The sequence below is a fragment of the Salvelinus fontinalis genome, chromosome 28 (assembly GCF_029448725.1).
Source record: "Salvelinus fontinalis isolate EN_2023a chromosome 28, ASM2944872v1, whole genome shotgun sequence".
In the NCBI taxonomy this organism is placed as follows: domain Eukaryota; kingdom Metazoa; phylum Chordata; class Actinopteri; order Salmoniformes; family Salmonidae; genus Salvelinus; species Salvelinus fontinalis.
In genome coordinates this window covers 28,233,350-28,253,765 of record NC_074692.1, presented here as the reverse complement: position 1 = coordinate 28,253,765, position 20,416 = coordinate 28,233,350, and the positions used below count along the sequence as shown (strand labels likewise).

At 42.9% G+C, this 20,416-nt stretch overlaps 1 protein-coding gene across 4 annotated transcripts; it reads right to left on the bottom strand.

Annotated features, from left to right (window-relative positions):
• Positions 1–1,601: 1,601 nt before the first annotated feature.
• On the bottom strand, positions 1,602–20,374 carry LOC129826539 (rho GTPase-activating protein 25-like). 4 transcript variants are annotated; one of them, XM_055887398.1, is made up of 14 exons: positions 19,911–20,373; positions 12,950–13,049; positions 12,032–12,234; positions 11,727–11,814; positions 11,404–11,517; positions 10,723–10,930; positions 9,998–10,130; positions 9,390–9,463; positions 9,027–9,148; positions 8,526–8,683; positions 7,695–8,272; positions 7,286–7,422; positions 4,901–5,068; positions 1,602–2,427 (listed from the first exon to the last, which is right to left on the bottom strand). In XM_055887398.1, the coding sequence occupies exons 3-13, from the start codon at positions 12,215–12,217 to the stop codon at positions 4,938–4,940; spliced, it is 1,929 nt and encodes a 642-aa protein (XP_055743373.1). In that variant the 5' UTR covers positions 12,218–12,234; positions 12,950–13,049; positions 19,911–20,373; the 3' UTR covers positions 1,602–2,427; positions 4,901–4,937. The 4 variants fall into 4 exon arrangements, with proteins under 4 accessions (XP_055743373.1, XP_055743370.1, XP_055743372.1 ...); XM_055887395.1 differs by lacking the exon at positions 12,950–13,049 and having other exon boundaries at positions 19,911–20,374; XM_055887397.1 differs by lacking the exons at positions 1,602–2,427; positions 4,901–5,068; positions 12,950–13,049 and having other exon boundaries at positions 6,040–7,422.
• Positions 20,375–20,416: the final 42 nt, after the last annotated feature.

Sequence of the window (20,416 nt, the reverse complement as noted above, 5' to 3'; positions counted from 1 at the left end):
GTACAAAACATTAAGAACACCTGCTCTTTCCATGACATACAGTACATTTGAAAAGTATTCAGACCCCTTGACTTTTCCCACATTTTGCTACCTTACAGCCTTATTCCAAAATTGATTAAATCGTTTTTTCCCCTGATCAATCCACACACAATACCCCATGATGACGTATTCATTTATTTTTTTTGAAAATGTATTAAAAATAAAAAACAGAAATACCTTATTTACATAAGTATTCACACCCTTTGTTATGAGACTCAATTCATCCTTGAGATTCTTCTACAACTTGATTTGAGTCCACTTGTGTCAAATTAAATTCATTGTACATGATTTGGAAAGGCACATCTGTCTATATAAGGTCCCACAGCGGACAGTGCATGTCAGAGCAAAAACTAAGTCATGAAGTCGAAGGAATTGTCTATAGAGCTTAGAGACAGGATTGTGTCGAGGCACAGATCTGGGGAAGGGTACCAAAAAATGGCTGCAGGATTGAAGGTCCCCAAGAACACAATGTCCTCCATCATTCTTAAATGGAAGAAGTTTGGAACCACCAACACTCTTCCTAGAGCTGACTGACCGGCCAAACTGAGCAATCGGGGGAGAAGGGCCTTGGTCAGAGAGGTGACCAAGAACCCGATGGTCACACAGACAGAGCTCTAGAGATCCTCTGTGGAGATGGGAGAACCTTCCAGAAGGACAACCGTCTCTGCAGCACTCCACCAATCAGGCCTTTATGGTAGAGTGGCCAAACGGAAGCCACTCATTGATGATCAATGGAAACAAGATGCACCTGATCTCAATTTCGAGTCTCATAGCAAAGGGTCTGAATACTTATGTAGATAAGGTATTTCTGTTTTTGCTTTGTCATTATGGGGTATTATGTGTAGATTGGTGAGGATAAAATGTATTTAATCCATTTTAGAATAAGGCTGTAACGTAACAAAATGTGGAAAAATGGAATACTGAAAACTTTCCGAAGGCACTGTAGTCTGACCAGGTGAATCCAGGTGAAAGATATGATCCCTTATTGATGTCACCTTTTAAATCCACTTCATTCAGTGGAGATGAAGGGGAGGAGAGGTTCAAGAAGGATTTTTAAGCCTTGAGAAAATGTATTCATGGATTGTGTAGGTGTGCCGTTCAGAGGGTGAATGGGCAAGACAAAATATTTAAGTTCCTTTGCGGAGGCATGGTAGTACGTACCAGCTGCACTTGTTTAAGTGTGTCAAGAACTGCAATGCTGCTGGGGTTTTCACGCTCAATAGTTTCCCGTTTGTATCAAGAATGCTCCACCACCCAAAGGACATCAAGCCAACTTGACACAACTGTGAGAAGCATTGGAGTCAACATGGACCAGCATCCCTTCAACACTTTGTAGAGTCCATGCCCTGACGAATTGAGGCTGTTCTGAGGGCAAAATGGGGTGCAAATCAACATTAGGAAAGAGTTACTAATGTTTTGTACACTGAGTGTATAGCATTTTGCAAAGAAACATGATCATTTGTCCATGTGAAATGAAACCATCAAGTGATAGCTTTTAAACAAATACGTCTGTAATTGAACAACCCCATGCCATGATTAGATAGTGAAAAAACACACCGATCTATTTCATAATTCCTTTAACCAATAACAGCTAATTTACCAACATTTCAGAAAATTGATATATATCAATCAATCAATCAAGTTTATTTTATATAGCCCTTCGTACATCAGCTAATATCTCGAAGTGCTGTACAGAGACCCAGCCTAAAACCCCAAACAGCTAGAATGCAGGTGAAGAAGCACGATGGCTAGGAAAAACTCCCTAGAAAGGCCAAAACCTAGGAAGAAACCTAGAGAGGAACCAGGCTATGAGGGGTGGCCAGTCCTCTTCTGGCTGTGCCGGGTGGTGATTATAACAGAACTATGACAAGATGTTCAAAAATGTTCATAAGTGACAAGCATGGTCAAATAATAATCATGGATAATTTTCAGTTGGCTTTTCATAGCCGATCATTAAGAGTTGAAAAACAACAGGTCTGGGACAGGTGGCGGTTCCATAACCGCAGGCAGAACAGCTGAAACCGGAACAGCAGCAAGGCCAGGCGGACTGGGGACAGCAAGGAGCCACCACGCCCGGCAGTCCCAACGTATGGTCCCAGGGCTCAGGTCCTCCGAGAGAAAGAAAGAGAGAAGGAGAAAATTAGAGAGAGCCAAGATTTTCTAAATGTTCATAAATGACAAGCATGGTCAAATAATAATCAGGAATAAATCTGTTGGCTTTCATAGCCGATCATTAAGAGTTGAAAACAGCAGGTCTGGGACAGGTAGGGGTTCCGTAACCGCAGGCAGAACAGTTGAAACTGGAATAGCAGCAAGGCCAGGTGGACTGGGGACAGCAGGGAGTCGTCATGCCCGGTAGTCCTAACGTATGGTCCTAGGGCTCAGGTTCTCAGAGAGAGAGAAAGAAAGAGAGAACGAGAGAATTAGAGAAAGCATACTTAAATTCACACAGGACACTGGATAAGACAGGAGAAGTACTCCAGGTATAACCAACTGACCCTAGCCCCCCGACACAAACTACTGCAGCATAAATACTGGAGGCTGAGACAGGAGCGGTCAGGAGACACTGTGGCCCCATCCGAAGATACCCCCGGACAGGGCCAAATAGGAAGGATATAACCCCACCCACTTTGCCAAAGCACAGCCCCCGCACCACTGGAGGGATATCTTCAACCACCAACTTATAATCCTGAGACAAGGCCGAGTATAGCCAACAAAGATCTCCACCACAGCACAAACCAAGGGGGGGCGCCAACCCAGACAGGAAGATCACGTCAGTAACTCAACCCACTCAAGTGACGCACCCCTCCCAGGGACGGCATGACAGAGCACCAGTAAGCCAGTGACTCAGCCCCTGTAATAGGGTTAGAGGCAGAGAATCCCAGTGGAGAGAGGGGGACCGGCCAGGCAGAGACAGCAAGGGCGGTTCGTTGCTCCAGAGCCTTTCCGTTCACCTTCACACTCCTGGGCCAGACTACACTCAATCATATGACCTACTGAAGAGATAAGTCTTCAGTAAAGACTTAAAGGTTGAGACCGAGTCTGCGTCTCTCACATGGGTAGGCAGACTGTTCCATAAAAATGGAGATCTATAGGAGAAAGCCCTGCCTCCCGCTGTTTGCTTAGAAATTCTAGGGACAATTAGGAGGCCTGCGTCTTGTGACCGTAGCGTACGTATTGGTATGTACGGCAGGACCAACTCGGAAAGATAGGTAGGAGCAAGCCCATGTAACGCTTTATAGGTTAACAGTAAAACCTTGAAATCAGCCCTTGCCTTAACAGGAAGCCAGTGTAGGGAAGCTAGCACTGGAGTAATATGATCAAATTTCTTGGTTCTAGTCAGGATTCTAGCAGCCGTATTTAGCACTAACTGAAGTTTATTTAATGCTTTATCCGGGTAGCCGGAAAGTAGAGCATTGCAGTAGTCTAACCTAGAAGTAACAAATGCATGGATTAATTTTTCTGCATCATTTTTGGACAGAAAATTTCTGATTTTTGCAATGTTACGTAGATGGAAAAAAGCTGTCCTTGAAACAGTCTTGATATGTTCGTCAAAAGAGAGATCAGGGTCAAGAGTAACGCCGAGGTCCTTCACAGTTTTATTTGAGACGACTTTACAACCATAAAGATGAATTGTCAGATTTAACAGAAGATCTCTTTGTTTCTTGGGACCTAGAACAAGCATCTCTGTCTTGTCCGAGTTTAAAAGTAGAAAGTTTTCAGCCATCCACTTCCTTATGTCTGAAACACAGGCTTCTAGCGAGAGCAATTTTGGGGCTTCACCATGTTTCATTGAAATGTACAGCTGTGTGTCATCCGCATAGCAGTGAAAGTTAACATTATGTTTTCGAATAACATCCCCAAGAGGTAAAATATATAGTGAAAACAATAGTGGTCCTAAAACGGAACCTTGAGGAACACCGAAATGCACAGTTGATTTGTCAGAGGACAAACCATTCACAGAGACAAACTGATATCTTTCCGACAGGTAAGATCTAAACCAGGCCAGAACTGGTCCGTGTAGACCAATTTGGGTTTCCAGTCTCTCCAAAAGAATGTGGTGATCGATGGTGTCAAAGGCAGCACTAAGGTCTAGTAGCACGAGGACAGATGCAGAGCCTCGGGCTGACGCCATTAAAAGGTCATTTACCACCTTCACAAGTGCAGTCTCAGTGCTATGATGGGGTCTAAAACCAGACTGAAGCATTTCGTATACATTGTTTGTCTTCAGAGAGGCAGTGAGTTGCTGCGCAACAGCTTTTTCTAAAATTTTTGAGAGGAATGGAAGATTCGATATAGGCCGATAGTTTTTTATATTTTCCGGGTCAAGGTTTGGCTTTTTCAAGAGAGGCTTTATCACTGCCACTTTTAGTGAGTTTGGTACACATCCGGTGGATAGAGAGCTGTTTATTATGTTCAACATAGGGGGGGCCAAGCACAGGAAGCAGCTTTTTCAGCAGTTTAGTAGGAACAGGATCCAGTATGCAGCTTGAAGGTTTAGAGGGCATGATTATTTTCATCATTGTGTCAAGAGATATAGTACTAAAACACTTAAGTGTCTTTCCCGATCCCAGGCCCTGGCAGAGCTGTGCAGATCCAGGACATATAGCGTTGTTGTTTCCCCGTCTGTTGTGGAAACAGAGTAGACTACACAACAAAACACAACTTCCCCGTAATCCACTCATTACCTAATTGAGTTTGGAAGTTTGCAACACTTAATGTAAGTACACTTCCTCTTTTAGTAGGCAAACGTTGCAGAAGTCACAGCAGTTTTGGAAATGGGTTATCTCTGTCTGGATGTCTGATTAAGAGGCCTCACTGTCTATTAAATGCACAGCAGTCAGAACTTACAATTACTTACAATGTGCCCTGTGCTGTTCCCTCACACGTCCCTCAGTTCAGTGTTTCTGAGGTCCTGAGTTTAGCTTTAGTCCAGATTCCACAGCCCAGAGTGGAGTGCAGGAGAGAGAGGGCTTTGCATGGGCAGACTCCAGGCTTTGTAAGGGCAGACTGGTCTCTAAGCATTCCACTGTGATTGGGGAGACAGCATGGAGTCAAAGGTCAAACTAGAACTGCAACCTGGATGACTTAAGTTAGAACACTTCCCCACTGACCAGTGGCCAGATGAGTAATCTACACTGAGTGCCCACTGTCTCTACCTCTCAATCAATCAATCAATCAATCAAATGTATTCATAAAGCCCTTTTTACCTCCTCTCTCTGTCGATGACTGATTCCAAACACTGTGATTCCAAACACTCAATACCTCATCACAACACTTCGTCTTCTCAGATTTGCCTTAAAAGCTAGACTGTGAGGTTAATTTATGCTACCATTAGCTCCAGATCATTTAACTACACTTTCAAAATCTGTATGGATGCTACTGCTTGGTTCATGCACAATTCAGGGGTCCTCATTCCTGAGCTTCTGACTATGGCCTGCAAAGATACACTCTTGATAGTGAGGAGGGGAGAACATGGGAAGGAACAGGCTGGTCCTTCCCCTGTTACTCATCCTCCAGGGTGACAGTTGACAGAGGTGCTTATCTCCCGTGCAGTCCCATGTATGCAGTCCCTTCTCCCTTCCATCTCCCGTCATTGCTGAAGAATGATTGATAACGCCCCTGCCCCACTCTCTCTCTCGCTCTATCGCAGCCTTTCTCACAAACACACAAGCACGAACAAACGTGCTCCCACACACATGAATGAACCAACAAATGTGCACACACACATATGCACACACTTCCCAGCAGCCATTTCTCCCCTGGCCTTACACACGTTATCTACACTGACATATCTTTCCTCTGACCCCGTCAGTGTGAGTGACGATATTCACTTTGGCGCTCATTCATCCTTTCTATCTCTCTCTCTAGCACTCACTCTATGAAACATGATTATTATAGTAACACTTATTGTATTGCCAATCCCTCTTTAAAGGTTACAGTTCAACCTTGTAAGTCATAATAATAACAAACGGTGCAGATTATTGATCAGCCAAGTCGTCTTATTCTGTTCCTCTTTTATTAATGTCTGGTCAAACAAAATATAAACAGGATTCAAACCTTAACAATTGAGTCACATTCACAGCGTTTAGCGTGAATACGATCTCCGCGAATGTAGGTAACATGTATTTAATTAAAAACTGCAAAGTTGGCTTTCAGCGCACTGCGCTGTGAATTGAATCCTGGCCAAAATACTTATACAGACCATTATAGTCCAATTGTCGTGGACATTCTCTTAACCTGGACATTATGCACAACCTGCTATTTCATGTACATGCTCTAATCATCTGAGAATATAAATGTAACGGAGCCGGCATGGTCAACAACTATCAGCATTGTATAGGCTACTGCACATCACATCCATACTACATAATCAGCTACACCGAGCAAAGGCCATTCATATACAGTCACAGTATTCCTCATTTTGTGTTTATAAAATGTGAAGTGTAGTCAACACAATTGCTGGTTTGACTAAAGAGTTTACCCATGGGTTTTCTCAACAAACAAACTTACAGATATAGGATCTTAATTTGATCACCCTGTTCTTGCAGGACAGTTTATGCACAGCAGGAAATGCAAACTTATAGTGTATTCAAGGTTTAAAAAGGCTTCTAAAGTTTGTAATGTCCACTTGAAAATTTCAGACTTGACTTGCCCTAACAAAAAATGTATCACCCCCTACAAAAATGTCCATTAATTATAATCCACACAAGAATTCACATTTCCTGTTAATGCAGGATTATTTTCCCACTGAGAATATTGTCAAATTAAGATCCTGCATCTGTAGCAACATGTTCCAGGTCCCAGCCAGAGTTACAGCTCTGGCCAAGACACTGACTCTCTACCTCTCGTAGAACAGCAGGTGGCCTATAGTCAGGTATCTGCATGAGGCTGTGATGTCCACTGGGATGGGCTTTCTTCTCTATGTTGGAGATCTCTATGTTATGTTACAGTTTAGAGATCTCTATGTTAAATATCCATATACTTTATTGTGGGATCTCGTTGATAACTTAAGGCTATAGGCAGTTCTATGTTCTAGGTAGGCTTCATGGTTCCCTGGTGGGGAGCTATTGGATCTAGGTTGGACCTGTTGTTCTAGGTTGGCCCCTTCATGGTTCTAGGTTGGCCCCTTCGTGGTTCTAGGTTGGCCCCTTCGTGGTTCTAAGTTGGCCCTCATGGTTCTAAGTAGGCCCTTGTGGTTCTCTGCTGAGGAACTGATGTATCTCTTGGTCCAGCTCCTGCTTACGTCTCTGGGCCTCGTCTCGGCTGTGTTCCGCGTTCCTCAGCCGGATCTCCAGAGCGGACACACAGCGCTTCTCTGCGTCCAGAGCTGACTGCAGTTCTGCTACTGTGGCACTCAGCTCTTTGTTCCTCTGCTGCAGGCTGCATGACAGGGGAGAGGAGATATTATTTATGAATGCAGAGTAAAGTATGTATTGGTCAGTGTGTGTGTGTGAGTGTGTGTGTGTTCGTGCGTGCGTGCGTGTGTGTGCGTGCATGCATTTATGTAATAATCTTACTAGTGTTGACATTTTGTCCTTTCCAATAAGATAGTGTCTGCGTCTCAAATAGCACCCAATTCCCTACAGTACATCATGTAAGGCATAGGGTGCCATTTAGGATGCAGACAGTATTCTTACCCCCAATATACAGACCTAGTACTGGGGTGCTCTGAGTTTCCCTGGCTGTCCTCCTGCTGGTCAGCCTTGCTGTCTGATTGGAGGGCTGAAGATGGAACCACAGCTGTACTGGCCTTTGTCTTCTTCTCAGGGGTCGTGGACTGAGACTTTTGCCGGGGGTCATTGCTGGGTTTGGAAGAGATGGCTGTGATGTCATCATAGGTGACTGTGATGTCACTTCCTCTCCTGGCCGTCCCTCTGTCCTCCCAGTCCTTCTGGGCGCCTCCGAACAGAGACGTCTTCTGCAGGTCCAGGATCTTAAAGATGTCCTCTGAGAGAGTCTTCTCTCCATTCTCCTCGCTGCTCTCCTGGATGCGGCTCCAGCGGTTCATGGCCTCCAGCTTGCCGGCCCTCCCACTCCCCGGGACAGGGCAGTTCAAAGTAGGCAGGGTCTGGGTGCGTTTGCGGGGGCTTACAGACAAGGGGTCCAAGTCTGAGGATGAGAAGGGGGAGAGGGGCTGCTGGGGGATGGAGATGGTAACTGGCTCGGCCCCCAGGGTGTCTGTGTCCTCCTCCTCCTCCTCCTCTGGAGACTCTGATTGAAAGCCCTCACACTGCAGGGACATAGAGGATGTGGGATATAGCATAGACGACAAAACTAGAATGAGAGATTATATTATATTGTTTAGCTTTATGCAATGCTTACTGATATAATGTATCATAATACTGTATATTACCACATTCCCAGTATGAAACAATAGGAGAGCCTCTTTAAGGTTACATCCTAAATTGTGCCCTATTCCCTTTATAGTGCACTACTTTTGATTAGGGCCATATGGGCTGCAAATGAAAATGTTATGTTGTTACCTCAGCAGACTCCCAGCCCACAAAGCTGCGTGGAGCACTGTTCTTCTTGCTCTCACTCTTCTTGCTGGGGGGTGAAGGAGCCACGTCTTTAGACGGAGGAAACAGAGCCTCATGCTGTCTGATCATCACTGTCATCAACTTCTGGATCTGAGGAGTACCTGGAGGAGACAGACAAGTATACAGTCTGTTAACACACAAACACTTCTGAAAGGTAAACATATAGTGAGGATAAAGAAACAATTTGTTGATATCAAATAAAATCAAATGAAGTTGTATTTGTCACATGAGCCGAATACAACAGGTGTAAACCTTACCATGAAATGCTTACTTACAAGCCCTTAATCAAAGAGTGCATCATGATTTGTATTTATTGTAGGTCAGTAAGGTCAGTTGGTCATTGCATCAAGCAGCAGCAGTATGTGAAAAATAAAAGTAGAATAAAATACTACCCTGTTACAGTATGCACTAAGAGGATCCTGACAGGCAGTAGTCTGGTCTCACCCGTCATCATAGTGATGGGGTCCTCGATCTGGGGCTTGAGCAGATTGATCCCAATGACCGTGGCCAGATTTTCAACACTCATCTTGTTCACCTTGGAGTTTTGCTGCACCTCAAATAAGAACCTGCAAAGAGAGGTTATGCAGCAAAGTCACTCACACCAGAAATATGCACTAATCAAACAACAAATGCTGTATGAGCAAGCTATAGATTAAATATTACAGTGTAGTTATCAAATTGCTTTTCAAATGTTTTGCAAGGAGCTTCAAACTACAGGTTCTATGAATTGTAATTCAATCAATTACCCCCTTATCCCCCTGATCCCCCTTACCCCCCTGATCTTTGGTTGTGTGACTGTAAGCTCACCTGCACATGTAGCTGAGGAGGTTATAGTTGGGTCTAGGAAGGAGGGTGATCTGCTTCTCCAGTCTTTCACGACCCTGAGCAAAGAGAGAGTTAGTAAGGCAAAACGTTGATTCAGTTGGCCTACATAGGCTGCGTTTAAACAGGCAGCCCAATTCTGATATATTTATCACAAATTGGTCTTTTGACCAATCAGATGAACTCTGAAAAAGATGTGACCTGAAAAGATATGGTGTGATTGGTCAAAATACCAATTATTGGAAAAAATATATGAATTGGGATGTCTGTCTAAACGCAGCCATATAGTAATTGTGGCACAGTTGACAGAAATAGAGCTAAATTACAAATTGTACCGAAAAACATTTTTTTATATGAATATTTGGCTATGGTCTTCGTTGAAAGGAAAGGAACACTTGACAGAAATAGAGCTAAATGACAAACTGTAGCCAAGAGAAAATGTGTAATTATAAGAATATTTGCTAAAGAATTAGTTTGTATTTATTCCTTTACAAGTTGATAGAAACGGTGCTAAATCACAAATTGTAGTGCAAAGGGTTTATTTTTGACAATATTTGCCTAAGGTCTACATTTAAGTAAATATTAGTTCCTACTGCAGCACTGTTGGGGTCCAGCATGGGGCTGCAGTCCAGGAAGTCTTGGTACTGTGTCCAAGGAACCACTGGCTCAGGCAGATCCCTTAGGTACAACTTCAACAACGACGCCACTGTGTGGACATCTGTGTCACTGCAGGGCACAAAACAGTCAAACAGTGCAAACTGTACACAGGCTATACAAGCGCAGCCACACGCACTACCGCACATACACATGCACGCACACACACGCACACTCACACACACACACACACACACACACACACACACACACACACACACACACACACACACACACACACACACACACATACACACACACACACACACACATACGAACATACAGTCGTGCTGAGTGTATTGCTATTTTGTGTTGAATCCAGCTACAAAACAGTTTGTCCCCGTTTTCATTAATTTTGTCAATAGAGAGTTCAGTGTGAGCAGAAGGTTCTTATAAGACTGTTCACTGTGATGTTGACTAACGTTGCACTCCTCTTCTCTGTCAAGTTGGACAGGATGTGGTGTAAGCCACAGAGCACCGAGAGCAGAATAAGTGTATCAGGCTTCTCTGCACTATCATCCTGACTGCATCTCTCTCATGTCTCTATGCAACCTTTAGAGACATTACCCCATCTGCAATGATAATTGGTTGATTTGAGTTTTTATAAAAAGGGTGTAATAGTTATCTGTTTGTATTTTGGGGCTCTAGCTCTGAGGCATCTCACCTGGGGAAGGAAGGTCTCTCTCCGGCGTTGAAAGCGTCCCTGAACTGTTTGACGGTGTTGTCTTGTCCCGGCAGTCTAAAGATGCCCTCCTCACTCAGTCCGTGTTCTCTGATGAATTCAGCACACTTCTGCACCAGGATGGGCACCATGTGGGGGCCAAACCGCTGCTCATAGGTCACAGTATCACCCAAGCTCTTGCCAAATATCGCTGAGGGGGTAAGAGAGCAGTTAGAGTAAGTCACATATTTTTTGTGGTTGAAATACTATCAGCGTTTATGATGCTGATTAAGATAGCACCTCTATCTAACTGCCTATTCGCATTCTCTCAATCTGGAGAATCAAAAACACGGTTTCTCAAGTTGTGGGTCGAGGCTCGAGACCCACTGGTCTGGTGGGTAGTGATGGCAGGCTCCTCATGCTTTGCGACCATGTAGGCCTACTGACCCGTGGCTAGAAACATTTGTATGGTTTATGTCATGGGCCCGAAGACAACTCCAAAAAGAGTTCTCGAACCAAAAGTCAAGGAAATAAGTTCAGATGTCACACTAGAGCCCTGCATTTTTACTGATCATGTGATCCGACCAGGAAAAATATATCCTAGTTATACGTTGTTTTTCCGGGTCAAGTACCTTGGCCAGGAGAAACTCCTGTCTCTAAATATATCCAGCAAGCTATCTGTACCTCCACTAGAGGGTGCTCCAACCACCCTGCGCAGCGTGCGGACCCACTCATCCATCTCACTGTGGGAGTTGGCCATGAGAATGTAGGGGCACCGCTCCCGATCACCACTGCTGCCTGGAATTCACAGAGATACTGAGAGGGTATGACCCTCCAACACACTAGGATACATCATACATAGATGGGTCTTTAGAGAGAGAGAGTGAGAGATGGTGAGACGGAGGGACAGAGAGAGGATGAAAGAAAGATAGAGAGATCAAGGGGAAAAGGGAAAGAGAGAGAGAGAGTGACAGAGCGAAAGAGACCAGAGACAGTATTCTGCTTACGCGGCATGATCTCAAACAGGAATTTCCCTAGGTCATCTTGGTTCAGTGGGAGCTCATTTACTTTACTGAACCTCAGTTGGATGACTCCCTAGGGACAGAGGGGCAGACAGGCACTGACATCTTAGTAAATAACACATACATGCTACAGGAAACACAGGAAATTACTTCAATAAAGATGGAAACATGCTAACTGAATATTGACAGCAGTAGTGTTGTTTGGATGCTTAAAGGTCCCTGAGTTTTTCCTAACGATATGACCAGATCAGGAAACACCAGTAAAGGATAGCTAGTGGCCCATCTCTCACCTGGACACTCCCCTCTTTTTCATCTTTATGGTAGGTCAGTGTGCTCCCTCTCAGCACAAAGTAACGCAGCTGCCAGTTCTTCACGATGGACCTCTGTTTCCTCAGCCAGCCGGCCTTCAGTGGCCTCTCCATGGACCTGGTGTTGGAGCCGGGCGAGCCTGACCCAGGGTTGCCCTCTCCAGGCATCACACTCTTAGACCGCGCTGCAGCAGAGTGGAAACAAACACACCAGACTGTCAAAGACAGCCTTAAGAGACTCTTTACTAAACACAGGCAGGATGTCAACAAGGCTCTCAACATCCGTCAAGTCAGGTCTTCCTCTTTTATTGATTTGAATATGCATCAATCTGACATTTGCAGTAGATAGAAGTCAGTGTGTGCGGCTGTGTGCAGGGCTGCAGGCTGAAACTTGACAAGTGTATTTTTGTCCTCCTTGTGTGTGGTGGCCTGGCAGGATACAGCTGCCTCAATCTGACCTGTCAAGGTACATGCTATTGTAAATTCTTGCTGTGATTGTTCAGTGGATGGAAAGTAGCGAACAACAAATACACTGGGCCTTCAACAGTAAAGTGCACTAGAGAAAAGAGCAAATCAGGAACAATAATACAGTTTGGTCTCAACTCAGCCTGGTCTCATAGACTAGACGTAATATAGTAAATATTCAAATTAGTATGATATGTTATGTTTGGTATGGTTACATAGCACAGATGGTTACTTAAGGCAAAAACAAAAGTAGGGTGGTTGGTCGGGGTGGATGGGTAGGCATATAACCTGAACATCTAGCAAACCAAACGTTGCTAACGTTAGCCTGCTAGCTTTTGCAAATTCGTAACATATATTATATATAAAATAATATGAATTGTAATTCATAGCACATCATATGAAATGGGTGATGAACATCGACAAATTAATACATACCATATGAAACAAGGTTGAGTCATTTGTCCATGCTTGGGTTTCTTTACCCTTTACTAAAAGGCCATCCATTGCTCAGCAACATCCTGACTGTCTTAGTCGTCTGTGTTTGATGTCAGAGAAGAACATGAGAGAGAAAAAAATAATCGTATGAAGAAAGGATGGAAATGGAGGTAAAGTTGTAGGCTACTTGTCACACCAATAACGTTTGCCTGCCAGAGTGCTTTGCGAACCGAGTGCAAACAGATTTTATATTTAGAATCCCACGAAAATGTCAGCAAACTGCTGAAAGATCAGCAGATGAACTGGAGCTCCACATTCAGGGGGATGTGTGCGACCCAAAGTCAGTGGGGAATCTTGAGGGACTTCTTTTAAAATGTTTTTTTTAATGTATGCTCTTCTGATTTCATTGCTTCCGTTTGTGTTGGAAAGCTAAGAGTTAATTCTGAAGAGAAAAGAATATCCAATCAGGAATTTTCTTTGGTGGTCTCAGGGAAGAAAAATCGAGCTAGTTCATTCAGCCACTGGCTAGGCTTTCAGAAGCTGGAGAGAAGGACTCTGCCATTCAATTGTATTAGACAGTGGAATAAAGCAATCATATTTAGACTTGCAATGGGTGGCCTTCTGGAAGGCCTAGACATGTCACTGCTGACTGGGAGCCAATAGTGAGCAGTAGCCTAGTTTTCCCATGCTTTTGTTTGACAATGGGGTGGCTGTAGCAGGTGTTATTAAGGAGGATGTGTTGGCTAATTTGTTGGCATTGCCCTTTCTATGAGAAGTTAAATGTTGTGCAGAGGGGGTGGCCAACACCAGCACTACCCTGATTGGTGCAATGTGGAAAGAGCTTGGAAAGGCATTTTCAAGCTAACAATTATGAGTCCTATCTATGGATGACCGGGTGTGAGCAAATCAGGAAACTGTACTGCTGGGATTGTCTACTCTTCAGAACTTACAAAACGTCAACCTGGGCCAGTAATGGTTTCAAAGACCTACCAAGTTTTACGAAGTCAACTATGCGCCACCAAGACTAAACTTCACACCTGCAAGCTACGGTGAGTTCAAAAACATTTGGGGGCACAAGAGTAGACATTCAGCTTAACGAAGAGCTGCGTAGAGAGACTCTTTCTCACAATGATGAAGTCAGGCAGAACAGGGAGATTCTGGCCAAAGTAGGCTACGTGGCACAGGATGGAGAGAGAAAGCGATGGACGGAGTGACACAGACGGTGGCACCATAGGTTGCCGGAGAGATTTGACTGATTGCGATTGAGAGCTACTGCATCATCACTCGAAGGCCCCTACCAACAACTCAGACCCTTTGGTCAAAAGGCTCTGGATGAACCTTCACACAGTGATGTATGAGACACAACACCCTCTGGAAAGATGGACACAGACCTTTGAGGAACTAGACAGAGGACTTCCTAGACCCAATAGACCCATGGAACCGGAAATAAATGTTCAAATTCTCCATCAAGCCCAGCTGTTTTAGGTCAAGTTGAATAATGTTAAATGAATGAGACTTGATTGAACTGTGCAGCACTCACAGGATTATGAAGTTCCAAATAATCTCAATGACGTTCTGAAGAAAAAGTTAATGTTGAACCCTAGTTAAATAAAGGTAAAATTATAAAATACAATTTAAAAAACTCTAGATACCAAGGATGCATCCCAAATGGCACCCTATTCCCTATGGGGCACTACTTTTCACCAGACACCTATGGGCCCTGGTCAAAAGTAATGCACTGAATAGGGTGGCAACTTTAGCAGTTCAAATGACAGAAAACACTTGCCCCAGTCAGCTGTGTAACTGTACATTTAAATTTTGTGTATATATTTCTTATGCCTAGCTATGGAATGCCATTGACATTTATAGTAGTGTACTGGTGTAAGGAAAAATACAGTAGTGATGTAGATAAGTACATCAGGCCTTCTCACATGGTCTCTCTCTCTGTCTCTGTCTCTGTCTCTGTCTCTGTCTCTGTCTCTGTCTCTGTCTCTGTCTCTCTCTCTCTCTCTCTCTCTCTCTCTCTCTCTCTCTCTCTCTCTCTCTCTCTCTCTCTCTCTCTCTCTCTCTCTCTCTCTCTCTCTCTCTCTCTCTCTCTCTCTCTCTCTCTCTCTCTCTCTCTTGCACACACACACACACACACACACACACACACACACACACACACACACACACACACACACACACACACACACACACACACACACACACACACACACACACACACACACACACACACACACACACTAGTAGTGTGCGGGTCAGCTGTTTGTTCACTTGGGTGAACAAAATTGCGGATAACCCATCTGCAACCGCCCGACTATATGTGATAAAGTGAAAATCTGAGGCCCGCACCTGATCCTAACCCGCTAATATAGAAACGGTGCTGTAGGCCACAGTCAGAGATGGCAGAAACATTTTTGGACAGGGGCTGCAGATTCTTTGTTGTTGCCTGATTTAGATGTGTTTCTGCTTATAATTTCCGACATTTGTTAGTCAACTTGTCTATAATTAGATACATGCAGCTTCTCTTCTGTCATACAGTATGTTTCCTTATAAGCCTGAATAAACCCTTGCTCACCAGAATAATGTCATAAATCGGTAGAATATATTATTCAATATACTAGTTGACATCGATAACAAAGATCTTTAGGGAGAAAATGCAAAAAATCTGAAAATAATTTCTGTGCAAGATTTCCAAATGACATCAGTTTGACCGGTTGGTTGTAAGGAAATAGAAAGCTGTGAAAACGACCCAACATGTTTCTGATAAGATTTCAGTTCGGCTTGGATGCATATTTTATGTGGTTGAAATACTATCAGCTTTTATGATGCTGATAAAGATAGCACCTCTATCTAACTGCCAATTCACATTCTCTCAAGATGCCGAAAGAAATATATCATATTTCTCCAGCCTACATTTGGTGTATCAATTTACAGTAAGAAAAGCTTAATTCTGCAGGAGTTAATATTAAGGCAACGTGACAGGTTTTAGACCTAAAGTCTGTGTCCAGATTTCAGTTTCCATTTAACCCATCTGAACAGTAGGCTACAGTTCCCTTGACGTACCATAAGCCTATTTGAAGTGCCCGTCTTGTGACTGTCTAGTTTGTGTACCGCCTCATAATCATCACATAAAGGCACTGCTATCAACCTCTTTTACCACTTCACCAAATATTTCACAAACATTACTTTTCTGGCCTCTGTGGATCAATGTTAACTTTTTCTGCCCGTTGGTGTGCAGTCTATTTGACGTGTGTACAGCTTAGACTTACACACTAATGCCAGATAGCCTAAAATAATGAAAGAAAACCCTTAATGTAGCCTATAGGTATAAATTGCACAATAATGATACATTTATGGATTTTTTAAGTTATAGTTTTCTCTTTATTCAACCCGCCACCCACCCACCCTTCATCACACAATATTTCATGACCCTAAACCTGCCCACCCCGTAGATATAACCGTGGGGACGGCAGATTATGAGTCAACCCACGCATCACTAACACATACACACACTACCGGTAATGTATATATGAAATAGAATAAAATATCTATGGACATATTGTCCATTCATTTATATTGGATAGACCATATGGATAAAGAGAAAATAGCCTAATTAATGAAAAAAAATTCTAATCAACAATGACATAATAGGCAATTAACTCTGCAGCTCTTCCAACTATTGACTTTTTTCACAACTGCCACCACAAAGACATATGACATAGTAAAATAAATAAACGGGTGTCAAAATATAAAGGATATTTCATGCTGAAACCCAACAGAAATACCAAAGGTATTCACTAAGTTGATGGGTTATATTTAGGATCATGTTTTACAGCTTTGTCATTCATTTTTTTAAATATTAAAATCCTCTTATTTTGTTAATTTACACATTTTACATGTTATGACAATTCCATAAAATCCTTGAAAGTTTCCAAAATTCTGGTAGTATATTGGTAAACTTCCAAAGTTACCGGTAATATACCCTTCCTTTGCAAGCCTACTCACAGCTACTGTTCTGGCATTTCATCAGCTTCCTGCTGAAAGCACCACAGAGCACAGAGGAAATCAAAAACGCCTTACTGCCACTGGAGTAGCAGAAACACCCACAGCTCTGACGAAATTAGCCTCATGGAAAAATGTGTAGAATAGCATGAGATTAGCTATAAAACTACACATTCCTCTCTGCCCCATGGCAAAATGTGTAACAGCAACATTTTCTTTCAGCCACATGGAAAAATGTGTAGAATAGCATGTGAATAGCTATAAAACTGCACATTTTTCTCTTTGGCCCATGGCAAAATATGTAGAATTGCAGGAAATGATCTGCTAATAATGTAATGGTTTTAGCATTTATAATGTAATAAATGCTGACAATGTAATAAATTGCTAATAATGCAATAAATATGCGGAATGCATAACGCCTCACACAGGAAGCGCCGCAGGTCCTAATTCAGGCACTTGTCATCTCCCGTCTGGACTACTTCAACTTGCTGTTGGCTGGGCTTATCCAGAATGCTACAGCCCGCCTGGTGTTCAACCTTCCCAAGTTCTCTCAAGTCACCCCGCTCCACCACACACTCCACTGGCTTCCAGTCGAAGCTTGTATCCACTACAAGACCATGGTGCTTACTTACGGAACAGCAAGAGGAACTGCCCCTCCCTACCTTCAGGCTCTGCTCAAACCTGACACCCCAACCTGAGCACTCTGTTCTGCCTCTGGTCTCTTGGCCCTCCCACCCCAGCACCAGCACCAGCTCAGCTCAGTCCAAGCTCTTCTCTGTCCTGGCACCCCAATGGTGTTACCAGCTTCCCCCTGAAGCTAGGACAGCAGAGTCCTTGCCCGTCCTCCGAAAACATCTGAAATACCAAAAGTATCTTAAATAATCCCACAGCACCCCCAATCGCACCCCCCACCTCACACAGTTGTGAATTTAAAAAATAAATAATATTACATTACAAAGTGGATAAAACAAAACAAGTTAATCAACAGTGTAATAATTTAAACCAATAACAACCATTCATTAATGGGATGCATATTAAGTGTTACTTTAATTTGCATCCATTGCCACAACAGACTTGCAAAATGTGTTACTATTGCACTTCCATTCAAACATCCAGTGTCATTAGAGAGAAAAAACAACAACAATCCTCAATTTGAAGACACACCTTGCAGTCATGTGTAGCCAAATTCAAATGATCACAAAAATATTCAAGAAGAGTTTCAATCCTCCTTATCCCAGGATTTACCAGGCTACTTTGACTTAAAGAGTGGAGATCGAACCAGACTCATGTCAGACAGACAGACAGACAGACAGGCAGGCAGACTCACCGATTCACTCACTCACAGACTGATTGACTGAGTCACTCACTCACTCACACTTAACCCATAGATGTGGTAAACAGGTCAATCGAACTCGACCAAAACAACGGATTTGCCAAGGAAACGCATGGGGGAAAGGTCCGTGGGGGGATATATCCATTCTCCTCATTGCCCCCCAGCGAAATTGGCCAACATTTAGGCTGTTTATATGTGTATTTCACACTATGTTGAGGTAAAAATCGGTGTATAATGCTTATATGGATGTCAACCCCAGCACATGTTTATGTCATCGTTACCAATCAATTGCATTACAGTTAAAAATGACTACCACCACCGATTTCTGTATGCTAGCTATGCTAACCAGTTTATACGAACAGGGGTTAGCATTAGGCAGTCACTGCTTCTAAACCTGAAAAGGGACAACTTCTACATTTTATGAAGTGAAAACAGCCAAATATATCCAAATAAGACTTAAGTAACAACAATGTGGGCCTGTTACAATGCATAAATCATGACGGATTTGACGAATATCTATTTTGTTAAATCCGATTTGTTGAATAAGCGCCAATCTGGTCATTGGAACGTCTGCGTTCCATTGACTCCTTTACCACATCTATCGGCCCAAGGCCAAAATCTGTTTTTTAGACTACTTTCATTTATCTGCCTTTACAGTCCTCTTATGACCCTCACATATGGAAATGTTACACGTTTTCTTTTTCAATAGTACAAGAAGCATTTTAATACAAACTTGCCTTCGTGGCTCCATTTGACATATGTTCTGTAGATATGACAACATGTTGGGATTATCTGTAGTATCTAAGTGTGTCGGAATTCAAATGCCACGATCTCCTCACTTATGTCTGCTGGGAAAGATGAGTATGGCCCCTCCAACATTAGTCCACTGGTTTAATTAACTGTCCAGTTATAGTCCTTTATTAATATCAAATAAGGAATCAGGAATGTGGTATGGTGTGTAGTCAGCTATTACTGAAGCATGACACTTGATATGCATAAAAAAAGACAGGGAATTTTGTTATTGTATTATTTATAGGTTGTTATTACATTATTGGTTAAAGTTATTACACTATTCAGGATACTGTTTTAACCCACTTCATAATATCATAATTTACTCAATAAATGATTGCCAATTTATTAAATTATGCTTATTATATTATGCTGATGTGCATCCAGTTTAACCTACTAAAACTGTAAATATAAGTATCCACATTGTTTTCACTGACTCATGTTGATGACAACTGCAATATTCCACTGATAGTTATAGCATGAATTAATTTGCATGCCATATAAGGTTATGTACTGTACTTCTGTATTCACATGGACTCACTATTATAGGTGCACCGCCTCACCTGTAATCAGGTGTACGATCCTGCTGGAAGCCAAGGCCGTGGACCACAATCACTGCTAAACATACTAATATAACCAAGTCTGTGAATAACATTGCCACAGTCAACCTCATGTCACACCCACAGGTCCAGTCTCTTTACCTAGAGGCCTGTTACACACACATACTGTACACTAGTGTACAATGCAACTGGTCATAGAACAAACCGACTTACAAAAATGCAATGACACCTAAGAATAGCTTTATGTTCAGTTTAACAACCAGTAACTTACCTATTCTGGCGGTTTCAGCTTTGAGGGTGCTGAAGTCCCAGTTCCGAGGTAGCTTGAGAGACATTCTCCCTCCTTCATAGGAAAGGTCAGTGTCTCACTTCACAACAAAAACGCACGCACGTACTCACATACACACAGCACACACACATCCATTAAGGGTTTTGCTGTAAATCTCCTGTCTGTCAGTCACACTAAAACTGTTCTGTATCTGACTTCCTACTTCCTGTATAGATATTAATCTTATTTTTTTTCAAAACGTCAAAACACATTGTTTCTTGTCCCTTTCTACTTCTCTGTAGATACATGTTCTGCTATTCTAATAGTCCACTGTATGTTCTCCTATCTCCATGTAGGTATAGCATTAGGTGCTCCATGATCGAAGATTTCAAATGACCTAAAATTCAAAAGTGTCACTAAGCCATTAGTCTCCTTGCGTTCTCTCTCAGGGGAAGTGGGTTCATTTCATCGTTGCAGTCTCTTCAAGCTGTGGCAATGATGCTTACAGG